At 52.2% G+C, this 24,414-nt stretch overlaps 2 protein-coding genes across 2 annotated transcripts; both read left to right on the top strand.

Moving 5' to 3' along the window:
- Positions 1-2,024: 2,024 nt before the first annotated feature.
- LOC122476907 (synaptophysin) lies at positions 2,025-13,987 on the top strand. Its single transcript, XM_043569804.1, has 7 exons — positions 2,025-2,122; positions 3,292-3,357; positions 4,477-4,601; positions 7,551-7,746; positions 8,459-8,650; positions 9,809-10,136; positions 12,451-13,987. The coding sequence occupies exons 1-6, from the start codon at positions 2,087-2,089 to the stop codon at positions 10,130-10,132; spliced, it is 939 nt and encodes a 312-aa protein (XP_043425739.1). The 5' UTR covers positions 2,025-2,086; the 3' UTR covers positions 10,133-10,136; positions 12,451-13,987.
- A 1,520-nt stretch (positions 13,988-15,507) lies between these two features.
- PRICKLE3 (prickle planar cell polarity protein 3) lies at positions 15,508-24,413 on the top strand. The gene is made up of 9 exons (XM_043571621.1): positions 15,508-15,651; positions 16,794-16,879; positions 17,719-17,902; positions 19,828-19,941; positions 20,517-20,654; positions 21,427-21,630; positions 21,729-21,915; positions 22,690-22,989; positions 23,573-24,413. The coding sequence occupies exons 1-9, from the start codon at positions 15,610-15,612 to the stop codon at positions 24,172-24,174; spliced, it is 1,857 nt and encodes a 618-aa protein (XP_043427556.1). The 5' UTR covers positions 15,508-15,609; the 3' UTR covers positions 24,175-24,413.
- The last annotated feature ends 1 nt before the right edge of the window (position 24,414 follows it).

Raw genomic sequence — 24,414 nt, 5'->3', positions numbered from 1 at the left:
GGCCCTGGGCTAAGTGCATAACAGTGATAACCTTGTTTAATCAGTGCAACAACACTATAAGTACCATTTTAAACTATTTCACATGTCTGAAGTCATACAGGAATAAATATTAAAAGTGGTCTTCAAATTGAAGCGATTAAATGCCAAAACCCATGCTCTTTCCCCCAAAAAAGGCACTAAATGGGAAGTATCTATTACATATTTGTGTGAATTTGACTGTGAGAGGAGGATGTTTAAAAGATAGGTACACATTCAGATGGTTCGAAATTCAAAAGGCACAGGGGCGCCTGGGTGGCTCAGTCGATTAAACGTCTTATCTTGGCTCAGGTCATGATCTCAAGGTTCTTGAGTTTGTGCCCCAAGTGGGGCTCTCTACTGTCAGCTCAGAGCCCAGTTTGGATCCTATCTCCCACCCTCTCTGCCCCTCCCCGGCTCACTCTCTCTCTCAAAAATAAACATTTTTTAAAAATTCAAAAGGCACAAAGGGGTACAAAGTGGAAAATTTCCCTTCCCTCTAGAGGCAACCTGTGTTATCAGATGTTTTATACAGGTATAGGATGCTTTACTGTTAACTTAGCACAGTGGTTAAGAATAACAGGTGCTAGAGCCAGGCTTCCCGGTTCAGATCTTGATTCCATTACTTACTAGTTGTGTGAGTTTAGGAAAACTCCTTCACTTCTCTACACCTTAGTTTATTCAGCTATAAATATGTAAAATGAGGATGATTCTAGTACCTGCCTTATAGGGTTGCTGTAAGTATTTGAATGAGTGATATATTGAAGCTATCCCAACAGTGCTTGACATAGAATAGCCACAATTTAAGATGTTAGCTATTCTCTATATAATTATGATATAATTCTCTCCTTTTCTTTCTACACTATTCCCACACAGTTTGGCATCTTACATTTCTTCTTTAACTATCTTGGTGATCATTCCATATCTCCATATTATTATTAATGACAGCTACATAGTACTCCATTTTGTGGTTGTATCAGAGTTTACTTAAACAGGTCACCAGTATTGAGCACTTAGGGAGTGTCCATTCTTTCATATTATAAACAGTGCTGCAGTGAATCATCTTGTACATACACCTTTTAGCACATGCATGAATCTACCTGTAAGCTAAATTCCTAGAAGTAGAAATACTGAGCCAAACAATATATGGATTTGTTAGTTTGCTAGATTTTGCCAAATTGCCCACTCTAGAGGTTATACCAACTTAACTTCCACTGGTAATTTATGGGAATGCCTGTTTCTGGCCAACCTGCCAATATTGAGCTTCAGCAAACTTTTTTTTTATATTCACCACCCTCAAAGACAAAAAACAGTATCTTAGTAGTTTTTGTAGGCATTTCTTTAAGTATAAATGAGGCTGAACATCTTAAATTGCAGTTGTATTTTATCCACTGGATTTTGCAGCATGGCAATCGCCATTGACCTTGTAGGCCTAGTTTTAGTAGCATGAAAGAGGGATAGTCCAATTAAGAGGGCTGAGGAATAAACAGGATATAAAGGGTAGAGTAGGAGCAGACAAAAATATGACTAAAAGGAAAGAGATTAATAGGGGAGATGGTTGGAGGGGGAGGGAGGGTTTTTAAGACCTTGCACTATGTTTAAATCGCAGGGACTTTGGGCACTGCCAATTACTAGCTGGGCGACCTTGTGCAAATAGCTTCACCTCTCTGGGGACTCATTTTCCTCATCCGTAAAAATGGGGCTAATAGTTCCTACCACATAGGGCTGCTGTAATGATTAAATGAGTGAACACATTCAACAAACTCAGTAAAAGGCCTGGCAAAAACGTCATACCGTAGGACCGACCGGTCCTCCTCGCCCCAGACCTTGGGCTGTGTTTTCAGAGACACCGACGTTCCCGGAGCGCTCTCGCAGCGCCAGCCTTAGGACTGGAATGGCGCCTGGCGAGATTGAGGTTCGTCCGGCTGTATGCAGGCGCGCGCAACGAGTGGGGCGGGGGCGCGAGGGGCGGAGCCGCGGCCGCCTAGGCTGTTCCGACGATCGCGCGCCGCCCCCGCCGCGCCCCGCGCCCGCCCTTGTTAGCAGGCGCCTCCCGCCCCCCGCATTGCTGATGCTGCTGCTGGCAGACATGGACGTGGTGAATCAGGTACGCGTTCCAGCACCGAGGACAGAGCCCGCCGCTGTCCGGCTTCCCCGTCCGGATGCAGCGGATCAGGCGACTCTGAGAGGTGGTGGCCAGGGTCCTGGCAGCAGACACCCGGTCCCGGAGCTGGGGCTGGGGTCTGCGGCAGGCGAGGGAGGAAAGGGGAGGTGGAGAAAAGGAGTGAGCCCTTTGCCGCAGCGAGGGCCGTCCTCTCTGCCGCAGCGGGGTCCGCCAGAAGCTGGGTTCCTTATTGGCAACCGTGAGGAGAGGAGAGGAAGAGGGGTCTTGGGGCTAGGGTAGGGGCGGAGGGGGGCGAGGGGAGGAGGAGTGGAAGAAGATGGGGGTTGCTGTAGATGAGCTAGGAAATAGAGCGACAGAAGGCGTTGGGGCGGGGGTTGCGGGGGGAGCTGACACCTGCCCCTCCCAGAGAAGGTACCCCAGTGAATGACCACCCTTTCCCCCAGAACAGACCAAGGGGGACGATCCAATTTTGCCTCTCCAAAGCTCCTACTCTCCCCTCCCCCAGCACATATCCAGTGAAGCCATGTCCCAGCCCTCCCCCACCTTAATCAGCCGGGACCCTCTCTGCCATCTCACTCTTCTTCACCACCTCAGAACCTCACCCCCTCTCTAACCAGTACCAACCCCTCCCCATCCTCATCACTTCAGACCCCCCAACCACCATCTGACTCACCTTTACCACTGCAGACCCCTCCCCCACCCTAGCCAACCTGATTCCCTCCCTGTTATGACTCACCTTCACCATCCAAGACCCCATCCCCCACCATAATGAACCCCAACTCCTTCCTCACTCTCTCCACCTGATCCTCTTCGCCATATGACTCACCTTTACCGTTTCAGACCTTTTCCCCTTCCCCAGTTAGTCCTGACCCCATCCCCATCTTCCTCACCCTGACAACCCTCTGCAACCTACCTCACTATCTCCCCTAACCCCCCCCACCAGTCCTGAACCCCAGGGGTCTTCTCTCAGAGACCCTGTGCTCAAACCTTCCCTTAAGTGTCACTTTCTCCTTCTCACTCCCTCTCCGAACATCACTCCCTCCTGGAGGTCACATGCCCTATCCCCAAGGGTCATTGCCTGGTGGCCTTGCCCCTCACCTCCCTCTCCATGCCCAACAACCCCACCCCCTCCCCACCGTTTCTCTCCTCAGCTGGTGGCCGGGGGTCAGTTCCGGGTGGTCAAGGAGCCCCTTGGCTTCGTGAAGGTGCTGCAATGGGTGAGTGTGGACTGGGCCATGAGGAGAAAGAAGGAGGTGATGGGGTCTGGAAGAGCAAGGGTGGAGTAGGGGTGGTGAGCACAGAATGTATGAGTAGGTGGGGGGTGGAAGAGGACAAAAGAATTGGGCTCCAGGGTGAAGTCCCAAGGGGTTGGGGCTAGAGAATCAATGAGCTGTGATGTGACGTCATGTAAGACCAAGGGTACCCCCGTTGTAAAGTGGAAGAATGTGACGTCCTACCTCCTCCCCTGAGGTGAGAGAGGGGCAGGGGAGGTGGAGCCTGAAGCTGGTTGCTGCGGAAAAGATGCAAAGCCAGAGAAATCCAGGGACAGTGAAAGAGAATGAGAGGCAGGAAATGATGGAGACAGAGGTGGAAATACCAAGAAAAAAAAAGATACAGAGATGAGAGAAAGTGGAGACAAACAGAAAGAGACAAAGAAAAGGGAGACAGAGATGCAAAGAGAAATAGACACAGGGAAAGTGGCAGAAAAATGGAATGGGGGAGAGATAGAAACAGAAAAAGAGATACTCAGAGGAAAGAGAAGAGGAGGAACTGAAAAGAGAGAGATACCACAAGGGAGACAGAGAGAGCATGATACCGAGAGCAAGTCAGAGACGGAACAGGAAGATAGAGACAAACAGACCAAGGACATAAAGACACATAGAGAGAGACATACATTTACACAGAGATAGAGAAAAAAGAGACATAAAAAGACATACATTGATGCTAGAGAGTCAGAGGCAGAGAGAGAAACAGAGATACAGAGACATCTGAGAAAGAGAAACAGACAGATACCAAGAGAACTAGAGACATAGAGAACAAGAGACAGGCAGAAATACACAGAGAGACACAGAAATAGACTGAAACAGAAGGGACGGGTCAGGGCACGGAGAGGTAGAGACTGAGAGAGACATTGAGAAAAAGATGGAAGAGATGGCCACACCCCTGTAATCAGCTTGTCCTTGGAGCCGATGAGCCCTGATTAAGGGGTGGGGGTGGGGATGGAGACTGGTCCATCTGGTGCTGCTTGTGCTGGGCCCTGATCTGTCCAGAGGAGGGCATCCCTATCCCACGTGTACACAGGATAACCATGGCCATCTCCATCCCTGCTGCCCAAGGTCTTTGCCATCTTCGCCTTTGCCACATGCGGCAGTTACACCGGGAAGCTCCGGCTGAGCGTAGAGTGTGCCAACAAGTCCGAGAGTGATCTCAGCATCGAGGTTGACTTCGAATACCCCTTCAGGTGCGCCCCCACCCTACCCCACCCCTGGAATCCTGAGAGAGAGGGTGGGGGTGGGGTGGGACTGGCCAACACCACCTCCCCAGTGGCTCCTGTTCAGCCCCCACCTCAGGGTACCACACTGGCTAAGGTCACTGTGCATGCACTGAGCACCTACTTTGTGCCTGGCACTGCTCTGGACATCTAGATGTGTGGTGAGTCAGACAGGCCTAGACTGTTGCCCTCTGGCTATGTTCTAGTGAATAGGGAGGGGCAGGAGACCGATAATAAACAGGATCCCATATATATAATATATATATATATATAATATATATATATAATATATATATATATATATATATATATAATATATATATATTAAATAAGATTGGCTGACATTAATTGAGCACCTACTGCGTTAAGGCTATATATATATATATATATATATATATATATATATATTAATGTCAGCCAATCTTATTTAATTCCCATTCGTTTTTTCCATACACATTTTTGAGAACCTATTGTATGCCAGTTTCTGCTCAAAGTGCTGGGGACCTAATGGGAAAAAACAGACCTAGCTTCCTACCCTTATGGAGCCAAATTATAACAAATAAATTGCTAGAAAGGGATGATTGCAGATTGGGAGAAATTCAAAGAAGGGAATCCTTGTGCTGGGTTTTATAACAGAGAATGATGAGTGGGTGCTAATTAGCTATAGGAAATGACTAAATCCAATTAAGCAATTCTGATATTTACTGAGTTGTGTGCACCAGGTGCTAGGTACATGAGGGCAAGCATAAGCAGGCAAAGTCACTGCCCTCACGATGCTGCTTACCTCCTGGGTGGGTGGGAAGACAGAAACCCACAGACACAACTTTAATAGAGACTTTTGAGGCTCCTCTACTACTTAGACAAATCACATAACTGCTTTGGGTCTCAATTTCCTTGTCTGCAAAAGCAGATAATAATACCCACCTTACAAAGTTATGATGAATATTAAGTAAGTTAATACTTGGAAAGTGCTTAGCACAGTGCTGGGAATACAATAAGTGCTCCATGAGTGTTTTTTATTTTTATTTTTTTATTTGAGAGAAAGAGAGTGTGTATGTGCGTGAGCAGGGGATATGCACAGAGAAAGAGAGAGAGAGGGAGAGGGAGAGAGAATCTTAAGCAGGCTCCATGCTAAGCACAGTGCGCAATACGGAGCTGGATCCTACAACTCTGGGATCATGATCTGAACAGAAACCAAGAGTCAGACGCTCAACTGACTGAGTCACCCAGGTGTCCTGCTCCATGAGTGTTTGTTAAAATAAAGAAAATAAATACATTTATTTATTAGGAACTCAGGAAAGAGGTCAGGGATTGAGTTGGAAATTGGGCATTTTTTGAGCACTAAGGATAAATGTAGGCTCAGGGGATCACCCAGGGTGAGAGGGCAGAGTGGAGAGAGGAAACCCAGCACAGGCTGTGAGGAATGGTTGAAAGAAAAAGAGGCACCAGGGAGGTGCAGCCCGAGGGGCAAAGGGGAGCAACAGGAATCCACTGGTTCACAGAAGCCAGGCAAGAGAGTTTTGGGGAAAGAGGAGTTGGCAGCATGGGATACTGCTGGGGGCAGGCCCTTTGGGAATCCAGAAGGCCACAAAAACTGGTGCCCTCCCCCCCCCCCCCCCCCCCGATTGCTCCCACACCTAGGACCTCCAGTCCTGAAGATATGCCTTTTACCCACAAGTCTCCTGGAAAAAAAGTCTTTGCCCTGGTCCCCCTAACCGACCCCCACTTCCCTTATAATCCCCCAAGAACTCCTCAGGACACCCCCCCTCTACCAACCCAGCCTACTAGGAACCCAGAAACTCAACCCAGATTCAACTCTTAGCTCTGTCACTTAGCAATTATACAACCTTGGGCAACTTAACATAAACTTGCTAAGCCTCTGTTCATCTGTAAAATGGGTATAATAATGCCTGCTTTAGAGAATTGAGGGCGGGGAGGGTAATTAAATGAGTCAATTATCTAAAGTGCCTTGTAGGTGATCAATAAGTGCAAGCCCCTTCACTCAGAACCTTTGCTACACAAGGAGCCTAGGACCATTTGCTCAGTCTCAGGATCCTGCCCCCCAGTCTGAGACCAAGGATCTGGAACCATACCTCAGACCTTCTCCCTAAACACGTTTTCTCCCTATGATCCCTCCTCCATTACACCGCAGGAAAGGTCCCAGGATACCTTCCCAATCTGCCTCTCCCCACCTCACATACATACATTCTGTTTGTTCCAGGATCTCTTCCACCCTCCTGTCTTTCTGTCTGTCTCCTGCTTTGTAGTCTCTGATCTTTCCTCTGATATGCATGTTCCTCTTCTCTTGGGGACCTGAAGTGAGGTAGGGAGAAGAGTCAACACGATGTAGGGAAAAACACAGGGTTCAGATCCCAACTGCACCATTCTCTCTCCAGCTGTGTGACTTTAGGCAAGTTAATGCGCTTCTCTGAGCCTCTGTACGTTTCATTTGATACACATTTACTGAGCACCTACTATGGAGAAAAATGGAGCTAGGAAGGGGGCTAAGGAGTACTAGGAGGGAATGGCTCCATTTCATTTTAATAGTGAGAGCAGGGAAGTCCTCACTGAGGTGACAGTTGAGCAAAACCTGAAGGACATGAAGGGAGTAATACATGAAGATATCTAGGAGAAGGACATTCCAGTGCAAAGATCCTGGGGTGGAAGGGTGCCTGGTATGTTTTACAAGTAATTAAGAGGTCAAAGTGCCTGGGTTGGAGGAGGGGATGAGTAAGACCCATTTCACCAGGATTCTGTGAGTAATCAGTAAAATGTGACTGGAATACAGTAGGTGCTCTGTGACTGGTTACTTCCTCCTCTTCCTTCCTGGGACCTTGTCAGAATCTGGGGAACCCATGGCTGGGTAGGGGGAATGAGAGTGTTCTTAGGGTCTGGGCCACACCTGCCATCTCTCCACAGGCTGCACCAAGTGTACTTTGATGCACCCACCTGCCGAGGGGACACTGACAAAGTCTTCCTGGTGGGAGACTACTCCTCATCAGCCGAATTCTTTGTCACAGTGGCCGTGTTTGCCTTCCTCTACTCCATGGGGGCTCTGGCCACCTACATCTTCCTGCAGAACAAGTACCGAGAGAATAACAAAGGACCCATGATGGTAAGCCCACACCACCACTCAAATGCAGGGGCCAGGGGGACATGAAGGCTCAGGGACACCACCATGTTCACAGGCCACACCAAACCCAGACAGTCCCACATGCAAGCAGTCACCATAACAGCCACAGATTTTACTGCTGCTGAGGCTGTGAGCATAAAAGAAACCAAATCATAGAATGACAGGGACACACTCATAGCCCACACAGAATCCCAGACAGGCCTACACCTGGAAACCCGCCACCTCACACACAACCACACAGTCTAGATCAAAGAAAGGTGCACAGAGGTTCACTGTGACAGTCATGCCTGTCACTGTGCCACCAGACACACTGATTCCTACACAGCTGTACTCATACACCCTCATCCCAGACACAAAATGACACAGATTCCCACATTCAGACAAAAGGATGAAGACACACTACTTTCCACAGATTCGGAAACCATCCCACAAAATCCCCCTATGCCCACACCCACACATCACAATTACACTCCCACATCCTCTGTGTCACACACACACACACAAGCCCAAGCTAGGAATACTCACCTTCAAGTGAGTATTGGTAGCTTCAGAGCTCAAAAGGTAGAGGAGAGACAGGGCTTTTCTGAAGGACACCTCCCCCTCCCCAAGAAAGCCTGTGATCTGAGGAGGCCCCACAGCATGACATGAAGCGGCCCACTCACAGCGTTGTCTGCCTCTCCTCTGTCTGTCCTAGGACTTTCTGGCCACGGCAGTGTTTGCCTTCATGTGGCTGGTTAGCTCATCAGCATGGGCCAAGGGGCTGTCAGATGTGAAGATGGCCACTGACCCAGAGAACATTATCAAGGGGATGTCTGTCTGCCATCAGACAGGGAATACATGCAAGGAGCTGAGGGACCCTGTGACCTCTGGCCTCAACACTTCAGTGGTAAGCCCTGGGAAGGTTACTGGGATGGTGGGCCATCTGGGGAAGGAGGCTGGGAAACCCACTGTCTGGCATGGGGAGTGGTGGAGAGAGAGTATGAGAGGAGAATTCAGAGGAGATCCAAGAGGGCTCCCTGGAGGAAGCATGCCAACAACAGTGCCTTAAAGGATGAGATAGAAATTTTAACCACTGAGATACCCCAAATAATCCCCAAGAGGGGAATATAAGACCTTCTGACCGATTAGGTTAGGGAGATCTGGATCCCAGGCCCAGCCTAGTCATGTAGAATCTCTGACGACTCAAGACGGCCTTGGGACCTCAGTGTCCTTATACAGTATGCAGAATGAGAGTAACTTGAAATGTTTCCCACTTGGACGCCCCCTACTGGCCGGAGTCAAACTGTCTGAGTTTCAATCCCAGCTCTGCCACCTGTGAGCTCAAAACTAGTTACTCAGCATCTCAGCCTCAGTCTGAGCATGTAAATTGAAAACTAGTACGAGGTCCTGCTCCAAAGTTGAGTATTTAGCGAACTAATAACAAAGTTAGAAAAGGGCCTGGCACGTGGTAAGTTGTGTACAAGTGTTACAGATGCTAAGATTCCAACTTTTTTCTGTTGCTTGCTGGGTGTGAGACCTTGAGCATCTTAGCCTCTAGAGCTGGGCCCCAGTTTCAACTATAAGGAGGAGATATTACTTCCTGCCCCCAAATTGAATTATATTACATATATTTAAGTTCTATATATGTGTTTTAATATAAAAGTACATATTTATATATGTTGTATGTGTATATACATATATTTGCATATACATACCTATGTGTGTATATGCATCTATTAGTGGTATACCTACATATTTAATAAAAATTTATACTTAGCATTTTACTATATTACAAATTTATATTGTTTACCATATTTTATACATGTATAAATATATATATGTAACAGTGATGTCAACATCCCCGAGAATCTGAATTCTAACACGTCTCATGCCCCCGCACCCCAGGTGACTTTTCTCCACATTTGCGTTCATGCCCCAGGACTCTACAGGGTCCGAGTTTTAGAAACCACCACCCTTCGGGAGGCCCAACACGCGCAGTCTCGATGTTCCCCAGGGCCAAGTCAACGGACGCGCGGTGCGACAGCAGGGCTTTGTCTCCCCGCAGGTATTCGGCTTCCTGAATCTGGTGCTCTGGGTCGGCAACCTGTGGTTCGTGTTCAAGGAGACAGGCTGGGCCGCCCCATTCATGCGCGCACCCCCTGGCGCCCCTGAGAAGCAGCCAGCGCCCGGGGACGCCTATGGCGAGGCGGGCTATGGGCAGGGCCCCGGCGGGTACGGGCCCCAGGACACCTACGGACCCCAGGGTGGCTACCAGCCCGACTACGGGCAGCCCACCGGCGGCGGTGGCGGCGGCTACCCACAGGGAGACTACGGGCAGCAAGGCTATGGCCCTCAGGGTGCGCCCACCTCCTTCTCCAATCAGATGTAGTCTGGTGAGTGACTGGCGGGCGGTGCGGCCAAGGAGGGTATAGGAAAGGAGACGGGCGGGTCAGTAAACCAATAAGAGTCAAGAATAAGTGATTCGTAGATGCAGGGGAGTTGGAAGAGCCAACAGAGAGGCGGAGCTACATGCTAAGGACGAAAAACTAGCCAATAAATGAAGAGCAAGAGAGTGGTGCTTGAAGATGGGCAGAATGAAGAACCAATGGGAGAGAAGTAGAAGTGCCTCTCTGAAGGGAATGGCAGGGAGATTTGCACAGTGTAGGAGCTACGTTGGGAAGAGGAGGTGGGCCTTAGAACTGCTTGATAAGCCAATATGTTAGGATAAGGCAGGTAGATGGTGACGGTAAACAAGCTTGGGTCATGAAGGTCAGACAAGCCCACCAATCCCAGAGGAAGTGACAGATCTGCCACTTCTCCCCAACCCTAGTGGTGAGGGAGGTGGTGTGGAATTTCACAGAAGGAAAAGGGGGCGGCGAAGGCAATGCGAAAGCTTGCGGGCCTTTTTGCTGGGCCTGAAAAGGGAAGTGTGATTTCCTCACGTAGGAGGGAAGGAAATGGGGAGAAGAGGCAGGGGGATGGCAACACGTGGGTGGAGGTAGCTTCTTGCACTTGGCCAGTATGGAAAGGATAGGGAAGAGTTTATTAGGTACCTCACATCTAATTCATCAAAAAACCCTGTTGACTCTACCTTCAAAATATATCCATAATCTTCCACTTCTCACTGTCCTCTCCGAGCCTGGACATCTTCATAGCTTTCCACCCACATTCCCATTCTGTTCTACTCACAGCATTGGGAGGGATCCTGTTAAATTCTAAATCAGGACACTGCCCTCCTGTGCTCAGAGCTCTGCCTGGGCTCCCATCTCACATTAAAAGCCAATGCCCTCACCAGGGTCTACACAAAGCCTTACCCATCACTTCTCTGACCTCCTGCTTCCTACCACTCCCCACCCCCAACTCTGTTCCAGGCACAATCCAACTTCAGGACCGTGGTACTTGCTCTCCCCCTGGAGTTTTGCACCCACATACCCTGATAACCTTACCTGGCCAGTGGCTTACTAGTCCCCTTTCTAAGTTTTTTTACATTTATTTATTTTTGAGAGACAGAGAGAGACAGAGCACAAGTAGGGGAGGGGCAGAGAGAGAATGAGACACAGAATCCAAAGCAGGCTCTAGGCTCTGAGCTGTCAGCACAGAGCCCAATGAGGGGCTCAAACTCACAAACCGGGAGATCATGACCTGAGCCAAAGCTGGACACTTAACCAACTGAGCCACCCAGGCGCCCCAAGTCCCCTTTCTTATCTCTGTTTTAGTATCCCGTGCTTTTCTTTATCACAGTCCATGATTATTAGTTAATATGTTTATTGACTATCTCTTCCACTAAACTAGGGGATGTCACCATGACTTATTTATGCTGTACATATATCAGAGCCCTACTAATGTTAAGAAACATTTATTGAGGAAATAATAGAAACGACATGAGATATTTTACTCTCATTTTATGCTTCTCTGCTCAAAATCTTCCCATGACTTACACCTCATCCAGAGTCAAAACTAATGTCCTCCCAACCTAGTCCACAAGGCCCTATATGACCCCATTACCTACCTCTCTGACATCACCTCCTCCCATGCTCATACCACTCGAGCCCCACGGACCTCCTTGCTGTTCCTCAAACACACTAGACATGGTTCCACTCCAGGGACTTTGCACTGGGTGTTCCCCCTGCCTGAAATGCTCTTCATTCTAGTTATCTGCATGGCAAATTCCTTTACCTCCTTAATTCTTTATTCCAATATCACTTCTTAAATGAAGTCTTCTCTGACTACCCTACTTACTACAGCAACATTTCTTCCCCTGTTGGTACTCCTAATCCCCCTCACCCTGGTCTACTTTTTGTTTTTACATTTCCCTTATTATCTCCTTATGTCATCCTACAACTCACTTATACATTTTCGTTATTGTTTGAAGTCTGTCTCCTCTGCCACAATGCAAGCACCACAAAGATAAGGATTTTTGTTTTGCCCAATACAGTTGATCACCAATGGCTAGAACATTACCTGTAAATGGACTTTTGGGGGTTGGGGGAGGGGTGACCATAATGTCTTTGATACTTAACCTAGTGGGCGCAAGGTATATCTTCCCAATAGGAGCAGCTAGGGGACTATGAGTGAAGGAAGAAGGAAGAAAAAGCATGGCAGACAGAGAGTAAAGCCAAGGTGGAGGCATAGAAGCCCAGCCCCCCTCCCTAAGGGTACAACCTAAGTCTGGACCCCCTCTCCTTTCTGTGTCTTTTGTCTCCACAGGTCAGTGCAGCCCGGGAGGACCCCATGGGTGGGCAAGAGCTCAGAAGCCCTGCCCCCCTTCCCACCCCTACACCCCAGGTCTCCGCCCCTCAAGCCAGGAGACTCTAACTCTCTTTGCTGTTTATATATATATATATTATATATAAATATCTATTTATCTGTCTGAGCCCTGCCCCCACTCCACACCCCTCATGCATTAGGGGCCTGACCTTAAGTGGGCCCCTCTCCTACCCCCACTGCTTCCCTTGCATCCCTTGGCCCCTCTCTGTTCTCTGGCCCTGTGCCCTGAGGTTGGGGGACTCTGAAAGGGGGACAGGGAAAAAACAGATCTCAGCTATGTGGGGAGGGTGGGTGTGACTTCAGATTCTCTCCCCTCTCTCCCTTCCCTTCTCCCAACTTGGCCTGGATTCCTCCAGCAATGCCTGGACAGGGGCCATTAGGGGAAATTCAAACCTGAGAGGGGATAAAGGTAGACTGGTGGACTTGAGATGCAAGGTGGACTTGGAGAGGAGCTCTGGGGTGGAGAGGACTAGTCAGCCATACTGGATCTGGAGTCAGAAGAGGGATGCCCTAGGGCATTCTGGAGTGGGTCTTGGAAGGAGGCTGAGGGCATGGTTCTAGAATGGGTGGAGCCTTGAGTGAAGCAGGGGTTGGGCCCCAAGAGTGGGCAGGGTTTGGAGTAGGACAGGATTTTGTGTAAGGGGTGTGACTTGGAACCTGGAGACTGCATTTGGAAGATCATTGAGGGCATGGTTCTAGAGGGGTGGGGCCTGAATCAGGTAATGGGGAAGGCTCCAAAGTGGGCAGGTCTTGTGTTGGGACCGGTCTATGGAAGGGGTGTAACTAGGAACATTCAGGAGAATGAGTTTGATTCTAAAGGGGATAGATCTTGTGCAAAGGAAGAAGTGGGATTCAGGAATGGGCTAAGCTTGAGGTGAGGTCATGGTCTGGGTTCTAGGCAGGGCAGGGCTTAGAGTGGGTGTTCATGGTGGTTTCAGAAGGGGCAGCCCACCCTAATGGAGCAGTGAAAAAATATGTTTTAGAGTGGGCAAGTTTGGCAGTTGCGGGGGGGGGGGGGCAGGAATATCCCTGGCCAAAGCTGGGGACTGAACTGGCCTGGGAGGAGCTAAGAGGTATAGCTTGGAGGGTAAGGGGTGGGACCCAGAGAGAAGCATCCTCCACACCCTTGCCCACCCCCATGATGGGACAGCTAGGTAATCAGAGGACAGAGCCAACAGGTCTGTGGGGCCAGCCCACCCTTCTTCCCCTTTCCTTGCCTCCTCCCTCCTTCCATACCCCCACCCATCCTGGGGTGGTTGGAGACCCGGTCTGGAGTCCCTATCCTGCACCCACTGCTGTGTCTGTGACGTCGGTAGTGCCTGTGATTGTGTGTTGCCACTTTGTCTGGCTGTGGTCCCTCCCCCTCTCCTCCAGACACCCACCCTTTTCCTTGCCCTTCAGTATTGTTTGAAGACCTCCCCAAGGAAGAACAAATAGGATTAATTCTCCTCCCCTAAATAAACTCCTCAACCACCTAGTCCACCCGGCTCTGATTTCTCAGTGTGTCTTTTTGGGGGGGCAGTGGTGGGGGATGAGAAGAAGGACAGATGGGGGAGAGGTAGAAAGAGGAAGCTCCGCCCCTGACCTGCTGGACCTGCCATTCAAGTCACCCCATCATTTTAGGTCCCTCCAGCAGTGTTATGCCAAGCCACATCCTCTGTGAAGCCTCTCCTGTTGATCACTTTAAGGCACACTCTAAGTAGTCCTGCCCAGTGTCCCACTACTGGCAACCGGCTGAATGCTCTTTCTATGGTTCAGTTCTAATTCTGGTCCACTAGCCACTCTCCTTCCCAGACTCCATGGAACCCTGTCTTCAAACCCCAAATGGTCTGAATAGAACCCCTACACTTAATAGGGAGACTTCTACCTAACCCACCTCATATTCTTCAGACTCTGCTTTCTTGACATTTTCTTCCTCTGCCCCAGATGGAGAACTGGGAGACCCAATGGGCTGCAAGGCCAGGAGGCAGGGCACTGGGGTGACTCATTAGTTCATTCATTCACTCATTCCCTGGCTACTCCATGGGGCAGGGAGGGGCGGGAAGTGACTGGGATGTGCATATTGGAGCTGGGTATGGATGAGGTCCCCTGTGCCCATAATAAAAGGCCCAGCTGCCACTGCCACCTTGCCTAATTAGAAACCCCTGCCTGGTACCTGAGTCCTGACTGCCGGGTCAGGGACCCCCTCCTCCCAGCCCTGAGGGGCCGTGAAGCCTGACATGTGAAGGAGAGACTCCCAGCTATGGACTGAACTCAGGGAAAGGGATATCTAACTGGGGAGAGAAAAATGGGAGCCAGGGAGGGAAGGCTTTAGTATCTATTTCTCAGGATTTAGGGGACAAGACAGCTGGGCCTGTAAGGAAGGGGAGGGAGCGGGGAGTAGGGCCTCCAAACCTGGCCTGTGACTTTAACCTTCTCCCCATAAATATCAAATGGTCCTGGCTCTGATAGAGTTTTGGTGTGGGGGCTATGGGGGTGAATAAGAGTTAGTTCTCTGATGGTGGTGAGGGAGCACCAGCTGGGACTGCAATGGGCTTGGGGATCACACTTGCAGCATTCACTGGGGAGAAAGAGACCCTCAGAAGATCACCAGTGGGGAGGGGGCCAAGAGGTGGCTTTAACCCCTCCTCCCAATAACATCCAAGATAAATGGACATGAAACGCCAGTACAAGTACCCTAGCGCACCACTCCTTGCAGCCAGGTGGCCACTTCCAAGTTCCCCTCCCCCGCATCCCCCCCCCCCCCCCCCCCCCCCCCCCCCCGCCTCTTCAGGCCCTAAAATATTCCGTGAGAGGCCATGTGTTACCCTGAGGTTCTGGGAGGCGTGCCTTCTGAGGCCTGGTTTTGGCTCGGGGCGGGAAAGCTGGGGAGCTCTCCTGTACGGCGCTCCTGGGCTGCGTGCCCCTCACCTCTAGGCAGGGGGCGCCTTGGCCCAGGAGTGAGTGCAGGCCCAGGAGCGGGCGGTGCTTGGCGCGCTCCTCCCATGCCGGTGTCAGATATACGGAACAGATCTCCCAGGCCGGACGCGCGGTGGCCTGACGGCCCGTGAGGATTCCATCGGCCTGACCCTGCCCGGCTTGACCCTGCCCGGGCGCGCCATGTTCGCGCGTGGGTCCCGGAGGCGCCGCTCCGGTCGCGCGGTGAGCGATACTCGGGGCAGCGGTGGGAGTCAGGGGTAAACTGAGGCCCAGGAGAGGGGGCAGAGGATAGGGATAGCGAGGAGGCGCGCCACTGAGGGTTTGGGAATCCCCATCTCCAGATTCCCAGAACAGACGGGCTGGGGCTGCTGGAAACGTGTGGATGAAGGAACGTGGAGATCTGGTGGCAAATGCTCCCTAATCGCCTCTCTGCACACTTCCATCAGCACCCCAGGACCTGGTGGTCCTCTCGTGTGAATTCTGGGAGGGGATTCTGAGGGCCAAAAGACTGGATCATGGAGTCCTGAATTGAGTAAGGACCTCCTGAGCATCTGAGGGAATCTTGTACCTTGGCAGAAAGTGATCTTAGGGGTGAGGTCCTACACTCCTGAGGTGCCTAAATACTAAGGGTCCAGGGATTGGGATTTGGAGTTAGAGGGCTTCCAGGCTTCTACCTGAGCCAGGAGCTTTTTGACCTCCTAGATAGTGGGGCTGCTCTTCCTTTGGAGGGGGTCTTTAAGTGGGGTCTGGGTTTGGTGGTCCAAAGGACCAAAGGCCAAGACTTCTTGGGGTGGGGATTATTGAATGGATCATGGGCCTCCTGAGATCCTGATCCAGTTCCTTAGGTATGAAAGGGGGGAAGCCAGGGTTTGGGGGAAGGGCTTCGGAAAAGAGGGACAGGGTTCATGTGGGGATCCCAAGTGAGGATGGGGCCTCAGACTCCTACCCTGTGGAATTGGAGTGCTGCTGGCCTCCTGGATGGAGAAGGGGCCAAGATGAGGCCTGGGAGGGACACCCGGATTAGAGTCTTGGTGCTCTGGTGTGGAGAGTGTTCTGAGTTCTGGGGGAGGTGTTTGAGGCCTGGAGGAGTCAGAGGCTGGTGGGAGGTGTCCAAGGCTGGGTGAGGGGGAAGGGAATTCCCTGAAAAGGGGTATATAGGAAGGTGGCCTCAACTTCCCCGCCTCTACCTCAGTTGTGTCCTCCTCTCCTGCACTCCCGGCGCTGTCCCAGCCTGCCCACCGCTGCCCTGGTGGGACAGGCCCTGGCGTGCGGTCGCGGGCCTGGGAGTGGAGAGGCGGGCGTTGACTTCTCTCTCCCCGCCCCCGCACCTCGTCTGGTACCGCGTCTGCCCTCACCCACTTCAGCCTCCAGAGGCGGAGGACCCAGACCGCGGCCAGCCCTGCAACTCCTGCAGGGAACAGTGCCCCGGCTTCCTGCTGCACGGCTGGAGGTAGGTGACCATCTGAGGGCCTTGTCTTTGTCAGGGCCCCGTCCTCAGGGGAACCCCCAGAAGCTCAGGCCACACCCGTAGGCTTGAGCTTAGTCCATGGAAGCAGCTCAGTTGGGGCAATAGCCTTACGCTCAGACTCAGGGCCCCACCCCCTGACTCATTCCCAATTGTCCAGTTCCCAGGAAAACTCCACCCACTACATAGCCCCGCCCCCCAGAAGTGTTCTCGCCTGGCTGCCAGTCCATCCCTAGGGAAGTCCTCAGTCCCAGGGGCTGAGCAGCATCCACTGACATCCAGCCCCTCTCAGACTCAGAACTCTTCTCCCAGACCCAGTGTCCTATCCTCCACCTGGAGCCCTGTACCCAAAACGTCTCGTGAAATCCCACAGAACCCACAGCCGGCACACTCAGGCCCTACCCACAGGCTCAGAGCCCCCACCCGCCCACAAGTTCAGACCCAGCACAGGCTAGAGCCTGCCTCTAGGAAAAGTTCCCCCACAATATCCAAAGCCAGTCCTGGAAAGAAACCTCTGAATATGTAACTCCAATCTCAGACTCAGAGCCCCACCTTTATTCAGGCCCACTGCCAGGACAGTCTGACCGAGTCCCAGAGATGATAGTCAGGGGCCACAGCCCCACCTGCAGTTCACAGCCACTCCTTCTGCTCCTCTCTCACCCACAGCAGTCCCACCCCTGGGCCCAGAGCCCTGTCCTGGCTTAGAGTCCTTGGGTGACAATAATCTGTATGTCCCTGCCCCTTATTTGTACTTCCTTGGGGCTGCCAAAGGGTCCAAGTGAGCTACTATGCCTTAGTAATTGACACCCTTCCCTCTCCCTCAGAAAGATCTGTCAGCACTGCAAATGCCCGAGGGAAGAGCATGCTGTGCACATGGTGCCTGTGGATCTGGAACGCATCATGTGTCGGCTAATCTCAGACTTCCAGCACCACTCCATCTCCGATGATGACTCTGGCTGTGCCTCGGAGGAGTATGCCTGGGTGCCCCCTGGTCTCAAGCCAGAGCAGGTGACCAGAGGCTGCCACCTGCTCCTGTTCTCCAGTGGATGCACACACATGCAGGCACACACATATATAAACCTATTTGTGGGACCACACTAGGGTGTGTGGTCAAATTGCATGTATCCTTCTGACCCCTATGTAATCTCACAGTGGTCGGCCCCCCACAATTCTCAGGGGACCCTGAGTGATCATTGAGTGGGTTAATTAGGGCATGTTCACCCCACTCCTATTCTATCTCTTAACTCAGGTCTTATCCCAGCACTTCATTCACCACATCACCATTAATTAATTCATTCAACAAATAGTTATTGAACACCTACTGCATCCCAGACACTGTTCTAGGCACTGAGGACACAGCAGTGAACAAAACACACAAAAAAAATACATCCACCCACATGGAAGTTAGATTCCTAAAGTGAACAACAGCCAATATAAACAAACCTATAAAAATATGTCAGATGGTGTAAGGACTATGCAATAAAAAAAGCAGGGAAGGAGTAGAGAGAAAGTTAGAACTGTAAATAGGGTGCCCAAGTCAACCTCTGTGAGAATATGATGTTTGGGCTTCCTGAAGGAGGTAAAGAAGTAAGCCATGCAGATACCCAAGGGTAGAGCTATCCAGGCAAAAGGAAGAGTTGATGCAAAGGCCCTGAGGCAGCAGCATTCTTGGCACGTGTGAGGAACAGTGAGGAGACAGTGTAGCTAGAACAGTGAGTGACTGGGAAAGTGGGGGGAGGTGAAGTCCAAGAGGTGGAGGGGGGTCATGGAGAAGACTTGGACCTCTACTCAGTGAGGGGGAAGCCACGAAAGTGTTGTGAGCAGAAAGGGATGTGGTTTGTTTTAGGATTAGCAGGATCCCTCTGACTGCTGCGTGTAGAACAAACAAGGAGTAAGGCTGGAAGCGGGGGGGGTGGGCAGTGAGGAAGAGGCTACTGGAGTAGTCCTGTGACTGATGACAATATTGGCAGTATACGTAGCAAGTGGTGATCAGATTGCAGATGTTTCACAAGCAGAGCTAAGAGGATTTGCTTGTGAATATGTGAGCGAGAGGAGTCAAAAATGACCTCAAGGATGGATGGATTAACTGATGTGGGACCGGCCAAGGCTGGAGCAAGTTGAGGAGTAAGAACATAAATTTGGGTTTGGCCATCTGGAGTTTGAGATGCCTGTTAAAGGTTTGAGTGGCCATGTTGCTGGGATATCAGGGGAGAAGTCACAGGGCTGGAGGTATGCATTTGTGAGGCATTAGCCATGACGTAGTATTCATAGCCATGAGGTTGGACATGATTCCCAAGGGACTGAATGTAGAGAGAGTCAAGAAACCCAAGGATGAGCCTGAGAACCCTCCCACATTTGGGGCTCAGCTATTTGAGGAGGAACCAAAAGGGAGACAGAGAAGGATCAGCCAATAAGGTAGAGGAAACCCAAGACAGTGTGGTGTTCTAGAAGCCAAGGGAACAAAGTGTTTCCAGGATAAGGGAGCGATCAACTGTGTCCAGTGCTACTGAAGAGTCCAGTTGTTATAGGGCCTGAGACCTGAACAATGATTTTAATGGTGTGCACCTTGTCAATGACCATGACAGGAACAGCTTTGGAAGAGGGGCAGGGATGGAAGGGGTGGGGAAGCCTGACTGAGGTCGGGTCTGGAGACAATGGGAGGAGAGGAAGTGGACACAGTGAATGCACCCAACAGCTGTAAAAGGAAAGAGAATGATGGAAAGGAAAGTGGGGTCAAGACCTGAAAGAACTTACAGTGTATTTGGGGGGTGATGGAAATGATCCAGACTGTAGGAAGGGGAGATGGAGAGTGTCACTAGACATTCCCTTGTGATGACTTTAATTTTCTCAGAGAAGTAGGGTCCCACCATCTCACTGTATCACAACTCACCCCTAGTCTCAATCATTGTCTCCCATTCCCCGTGTCCTCCCAGGTATACCAGTTTTTCAGCTGCCTCCCAGAGGACAAGGTCCCCTATGTCAACAGTCCCGGGGAGAAATACAGGATCAAGCAGCTGCTGCACCAGCTGCCCCCACACGACAGTGAGGTGAGGAGAGAAAAGACAGGAAGGGCATGCCAGGTCGGGGTGGGGGTGGGGGGCACAGCCTGAGCATATGCTAAGCAGCTAGAAAGAAATGGACAGGGCCAGGGGCACCTGGGTGGCTCAGCCGGTTAAGCATCCAACTTCGACTCAGGTCATGATCTCACAATTTTGTGAGTTCCAGCCCCGTGTTGGGCTCTGCGCTGACACTGCGGAGCCTGCCTGGGATTCTCTCTCTCTCTCTCTCTCTCTCTCCCTCTCTCCCTGTCTCTCTATCCCTTCCCTGCTCACACTGTCTGTCTCTCTCAAAATAAATAAATAAAACATTTTTTAAAAAAGAAATGGACAGGGTCAGAGGAGGAAAGGTAAGCTGATCTGAGGTCTGGACAGACAGGGACAATCAGGACATTCCTTGGCAAAACCACAGCTGAGCCTCGGGAGAAGAGGTAAGGGGTGGGAATTTCAGGCAGGAAGTAACATCTATAGAAAGACCTAGAAGTGAACTCTGAGCTGGGATGAATTCTGGAAGGTGGGGAGGGGCAGGCATCGTGGGAGGTGCCTGGAAGACCTTCCTACCCCAGGCACAGTACTGCACAGCACTGGAAGAGGAAGAGAAGAAAGAGCTCAGAGCCTTCAGCCAGCAGCGGAAACGAGAGAATCTGGGGCGCGGCACTGTGCGCATCTTCCCTGTGACCATCACTGGAGCCATCTGTGAGGAGGTGAGCAAGGGAGGGCCTGGGTGAGTGAGTAGTGCCTTTGTTCCAGGCCCTGGTAAGATGAGGCCTGCCACGTAAGCCCTAGTGGTCTGTCTCTAATGTCCCCTCTGGTGGATGGGGTCTTTTCCTCCTATCCCACTGTTAGGCATGGACCATCCCTTGCCACCTCCCTGGCCAGCAAGGTCTGTCTGTAGGACCCCCTGGTGGACAGGGCCTGTTCCTCCCATCTCACTGTTGAGTGTGGTCTGTCTCTCGGGAGGCTCTAGTGGACCTTCTCTATTAGTTCCCTCCACGCAGTGGATGTGAGGTGTGGGCTCTCTGGTCCTCTTGTGGTTGCAACATGTCCTTAAGAACTGACCCCCAGTAGCAGGACCTGTCTGTAGGGCCCAGTGGTGGGTCAAATTTATCTTCAAGGCCCCTCCTGGTAGGTAGAGCCTGACCCTAAATCCTACGGTTAGGATCTAAAGTGAGGTTTGTCACTAAGTTTCCCCCACTGGGCCAGGTCTATCTCTTTGATTTCCCCAGCTCCCTAAAGCCAAGATTTGCCTTTAAGGCCACCCATGATTAGAAGGGCCTGTCTCTATGGTTTCCCCCAGGAGCAGGGTCAGTCTGTAAGGTACCCGCCCCTGTAAGCAGGACCTGTTTCAAAGTTACCCCACTGGTGGAACCAGTCACAGAGGTCTGCCATGGGGATGGCCCAAGTGCGACCTGCATGACTTGGCTGACCCCATCCATCTGACCATCTTGGTGGCAGTGTCTATCTGTCATTTGGCAGTGCGGGAAGCAGATTGGAGGTGGGGACATCGCAGTGTTTGCCAGCAGGGCAGGCCTGGGTGCCTGCTGGCACCCACAGTGTTTTGTGTGCTCCACGTGCCGGGAGCTGCTGGTGGACCTCATCTACTTCTATCATGCTGGCAAAGTCTACTGTGGTCGTCACCATGCTGAATGCCTGCGCCCGCGCTGCCAAGCCTGTGATGAGGTTCGTGCCTCTCTACCCAGGGGTGGGAGTGGAGAGTGGGCAGGGCCACGGGCAGGCCCCTCTGATGGCCAAGGTGGCCTGTGTTCTCCCCCCCCCAGATCATCTTCTCCCCTGAGTGCACCGAGGCTGAGGGCCGGCACTGGCACATGGGTCACTTCTGCTGCTTTGAATGTGAAGCATCGCTAGGAGGGCAGCGCTACGTCATGCGTCAGAGCCGCCCCCACTGCTGTGCCTGCTACGAGGCCCGCCATGCGGAGTACTGTGATGGCTGTGGGGAGCACATTGGTGGGTGAACGTGACATTGAACAAGGGGACAGATGGACAGCTGGGCCACAGCACCACCCCAGCAGGATCCTCCGTTAATATTCCATGCTTTCAGTCTAGTGCCAGGACCAAAGCCCTATACCCTTCACTGCAAATCTCTCACCGGTATCCCCCGTTATGCCGTACTTTCTAAACCCCACCTGCACAACACTAGGCACCACGACACATCTAGGCCCACTTCCAGAGTTCCCTCTAATTCCCAGCCCCTCCCCCCTCCTTTAGTCCCTCATCCAAAGCCCAACTCCCCCAAGCTGTGCCCTATTCTGTAAAGATTCCTCCTACCTTCTAAACCACACCCTACCGTCTAAGGCCCACTCCTTTCCTACCAAGGCCCCGCCCTACCTTCTAAGCCCTGTTCCCACCACCCTGGTCTTTTCATCAGGTCTGCCTTCTGCACCCCATGCACCAGAAGCCACTTCTTAAAGTTGAAGCCTGACCCACATCTTAGAGTCCAATGCCAAGCCCCAACTCTGGGAGGGAGCACCCTAGGAAAGAAAGGGAAGGAGGAAACAGTTTCCAGAAAAGAAGGGATGACGAAACTCAGGGCAAAGCCCAAAGCTCGGGTTTCCCGCTTTCTCCAGAGAAGAGCCCCATTCTGAAGAGTTGGGGGAAGGAGGGAGTCTTGGGACACCCTGCCTCAGATTCCCTGCCTCTTCCCAATAAGGGCCCATTCAGAACGGGTGGGGATATGCCTGATGACCCTGCCTCAGCTTCCCCCTTCTTCGGTCTCTGCAGGCCTGGACCAGGGGCAGATGGCTTATGAGGGCCAGCACTGGCACGCCTCAGACCGCTGCTTCTGCTGTAGTCGCTGCGGGCGAGCCCTGCTGGGCCGCCCCTTCCTGCCACGCCGCGGCCTAATCTTCTGCTCGAGAGCCTGCAGCCTGGGGTCGGAGCCCACGGCTTCTGGGTCCGGCCGCCGTAGCTGGAGCGCGGGCACGGTCCCCGCGCCTCTTGCAGCATCCACGGCCTCTTTCTCTGCTGCGGAGCAGGCGTCCGAGACCTCCACCAAAGGCACCAGCACGGAGCCGGAGCCTGGTGAGCTAACCCTCGAGCCACGCCCAGCCTCTAGAGCCACGCCCAGCCTCTACTCGTCCCTCCGCCTCAACCCTGGCCCCCTGAGCTCGATTCACCCAGGCCCTTCACCTGGGGCATCCCCGGCACCGCCCCCATCTCAACCCTTGTTCCATCCCCAAACTAGGTCTCGTCTCCAGCCCAAACTACACCCCCTCGTGAACCCTGGTTCCTCCCCGCTCAGTTACAAGGCCAGTCCCCTAGCCTCAACTTGTTCCTGCTTGAGCCCGAGTTGTTCCTCCTTCCTTCCAAACCCTCGACCCTCCACCCTCCACGCCCAGGCCCCGCCCCTATCCTAAGGCAAATTTGGTCGGCTTTAGCCCATGCCACGCCCCTTCTATCAGAAGCCTAGCTCCCATTCCCTCCACCCATAGCCTGCCCTAGGCCTCATATTGCCCAAATTCCCCACCTTGCTGCCCCTCTCCGACCCCTGTCCCCACTTTCCCAGTCCCGATGGGGGAAAGCAGAGAAAGCCTTTCCACAGGCCTCCCCTGGGTGGTTGGGGGCGGGGGGAGATAACAGGGAGTTGCTCCATCTCTCTTTTCAGTTACAGGCCCCGAGGAGCCAGCCCGCTTTCTGAGAGGGGCCCCCCACCGCCACTCCATGCCAGAGCTGGGGCTCCGCAGTCCCCCCGAGCCACCCCCAGGACCCCCCAGACAGCCAGACCCGAGCCCGGAAGATGGTGCCTTTGGTCGCCAGAGCACCCCTCGTGTCAGCTTCCGTGACCCTCTGGTGTCCGAGGGAGGCCCGCGGCGGACCCTGAGTGCGCCCCCAGCCCAGCGTCGCAGGCCACGCAGTCCCCCACCCAGGGCCCCCACCCGTCGTCGCCGCCGCCACCGCCGCCACCACCACAACCACCACTATCACCGCCGCCAATCTGGCAGATATAGCCACCACCAATGTGACTTGGGATCAAGATCGGACTCAGGATCTTGTTCCAGCTCACCTTCTAGCCCCAGTTCTGAGTCCTCAGAGGAGGATGGCTTCTTCCTAGGGGAACGCATCCCGCTGCCCCCGCATCTGTGCAGGCCCCGGCCTGCTCAGGACAATGCAACTGGAACCCCTAAATCCCCATCTCCACAGCTCTCCGGGAACTCGCGCCCAGGGATGCCTCGCCAGGCCAGAGACAAGAACTGCATCGTGGCTTGAAGGCAGTGTAGTCCTGGAGGGCTCCATTCTCAAGTCCAAGTAGATGATCCCATCCCCCAACCTAAATCATAAATCCCCTTCCTCCTTCATCTGTTTTTTGTTAATGGAGTAATTTAATATTTGTTGTAAAACAGGTGTGGCTTCTTTACCTCCTTGCTCCAGCTGTCCTCCTCCCAATTTTGCCCCTCCTGATGCTTGAGATTTATCCACATTTGATCAAAGGATTAATTTATTCATTAC

The sequence above is a fragment of the Prionailurus bengalensis genome, chromosome X (genome assembly GCF_016509475.1).
Source record: "Prionailurus bengalensis isolate Pbe53 chromosome X, Fcat_Pben_1.1_paternal_pri, whole genome shotgun sequence".
In the NCBI taxonomy this organism is placed as follows: Eukaryota; Metazoa; Chordata; class Mammalia; order Carnivora; family Felidae; genus Prionailurus; species Prionailurus bengalensis.
This window is presented reverse-complemented; position numbering and strand designations above follow the sequence as displayed.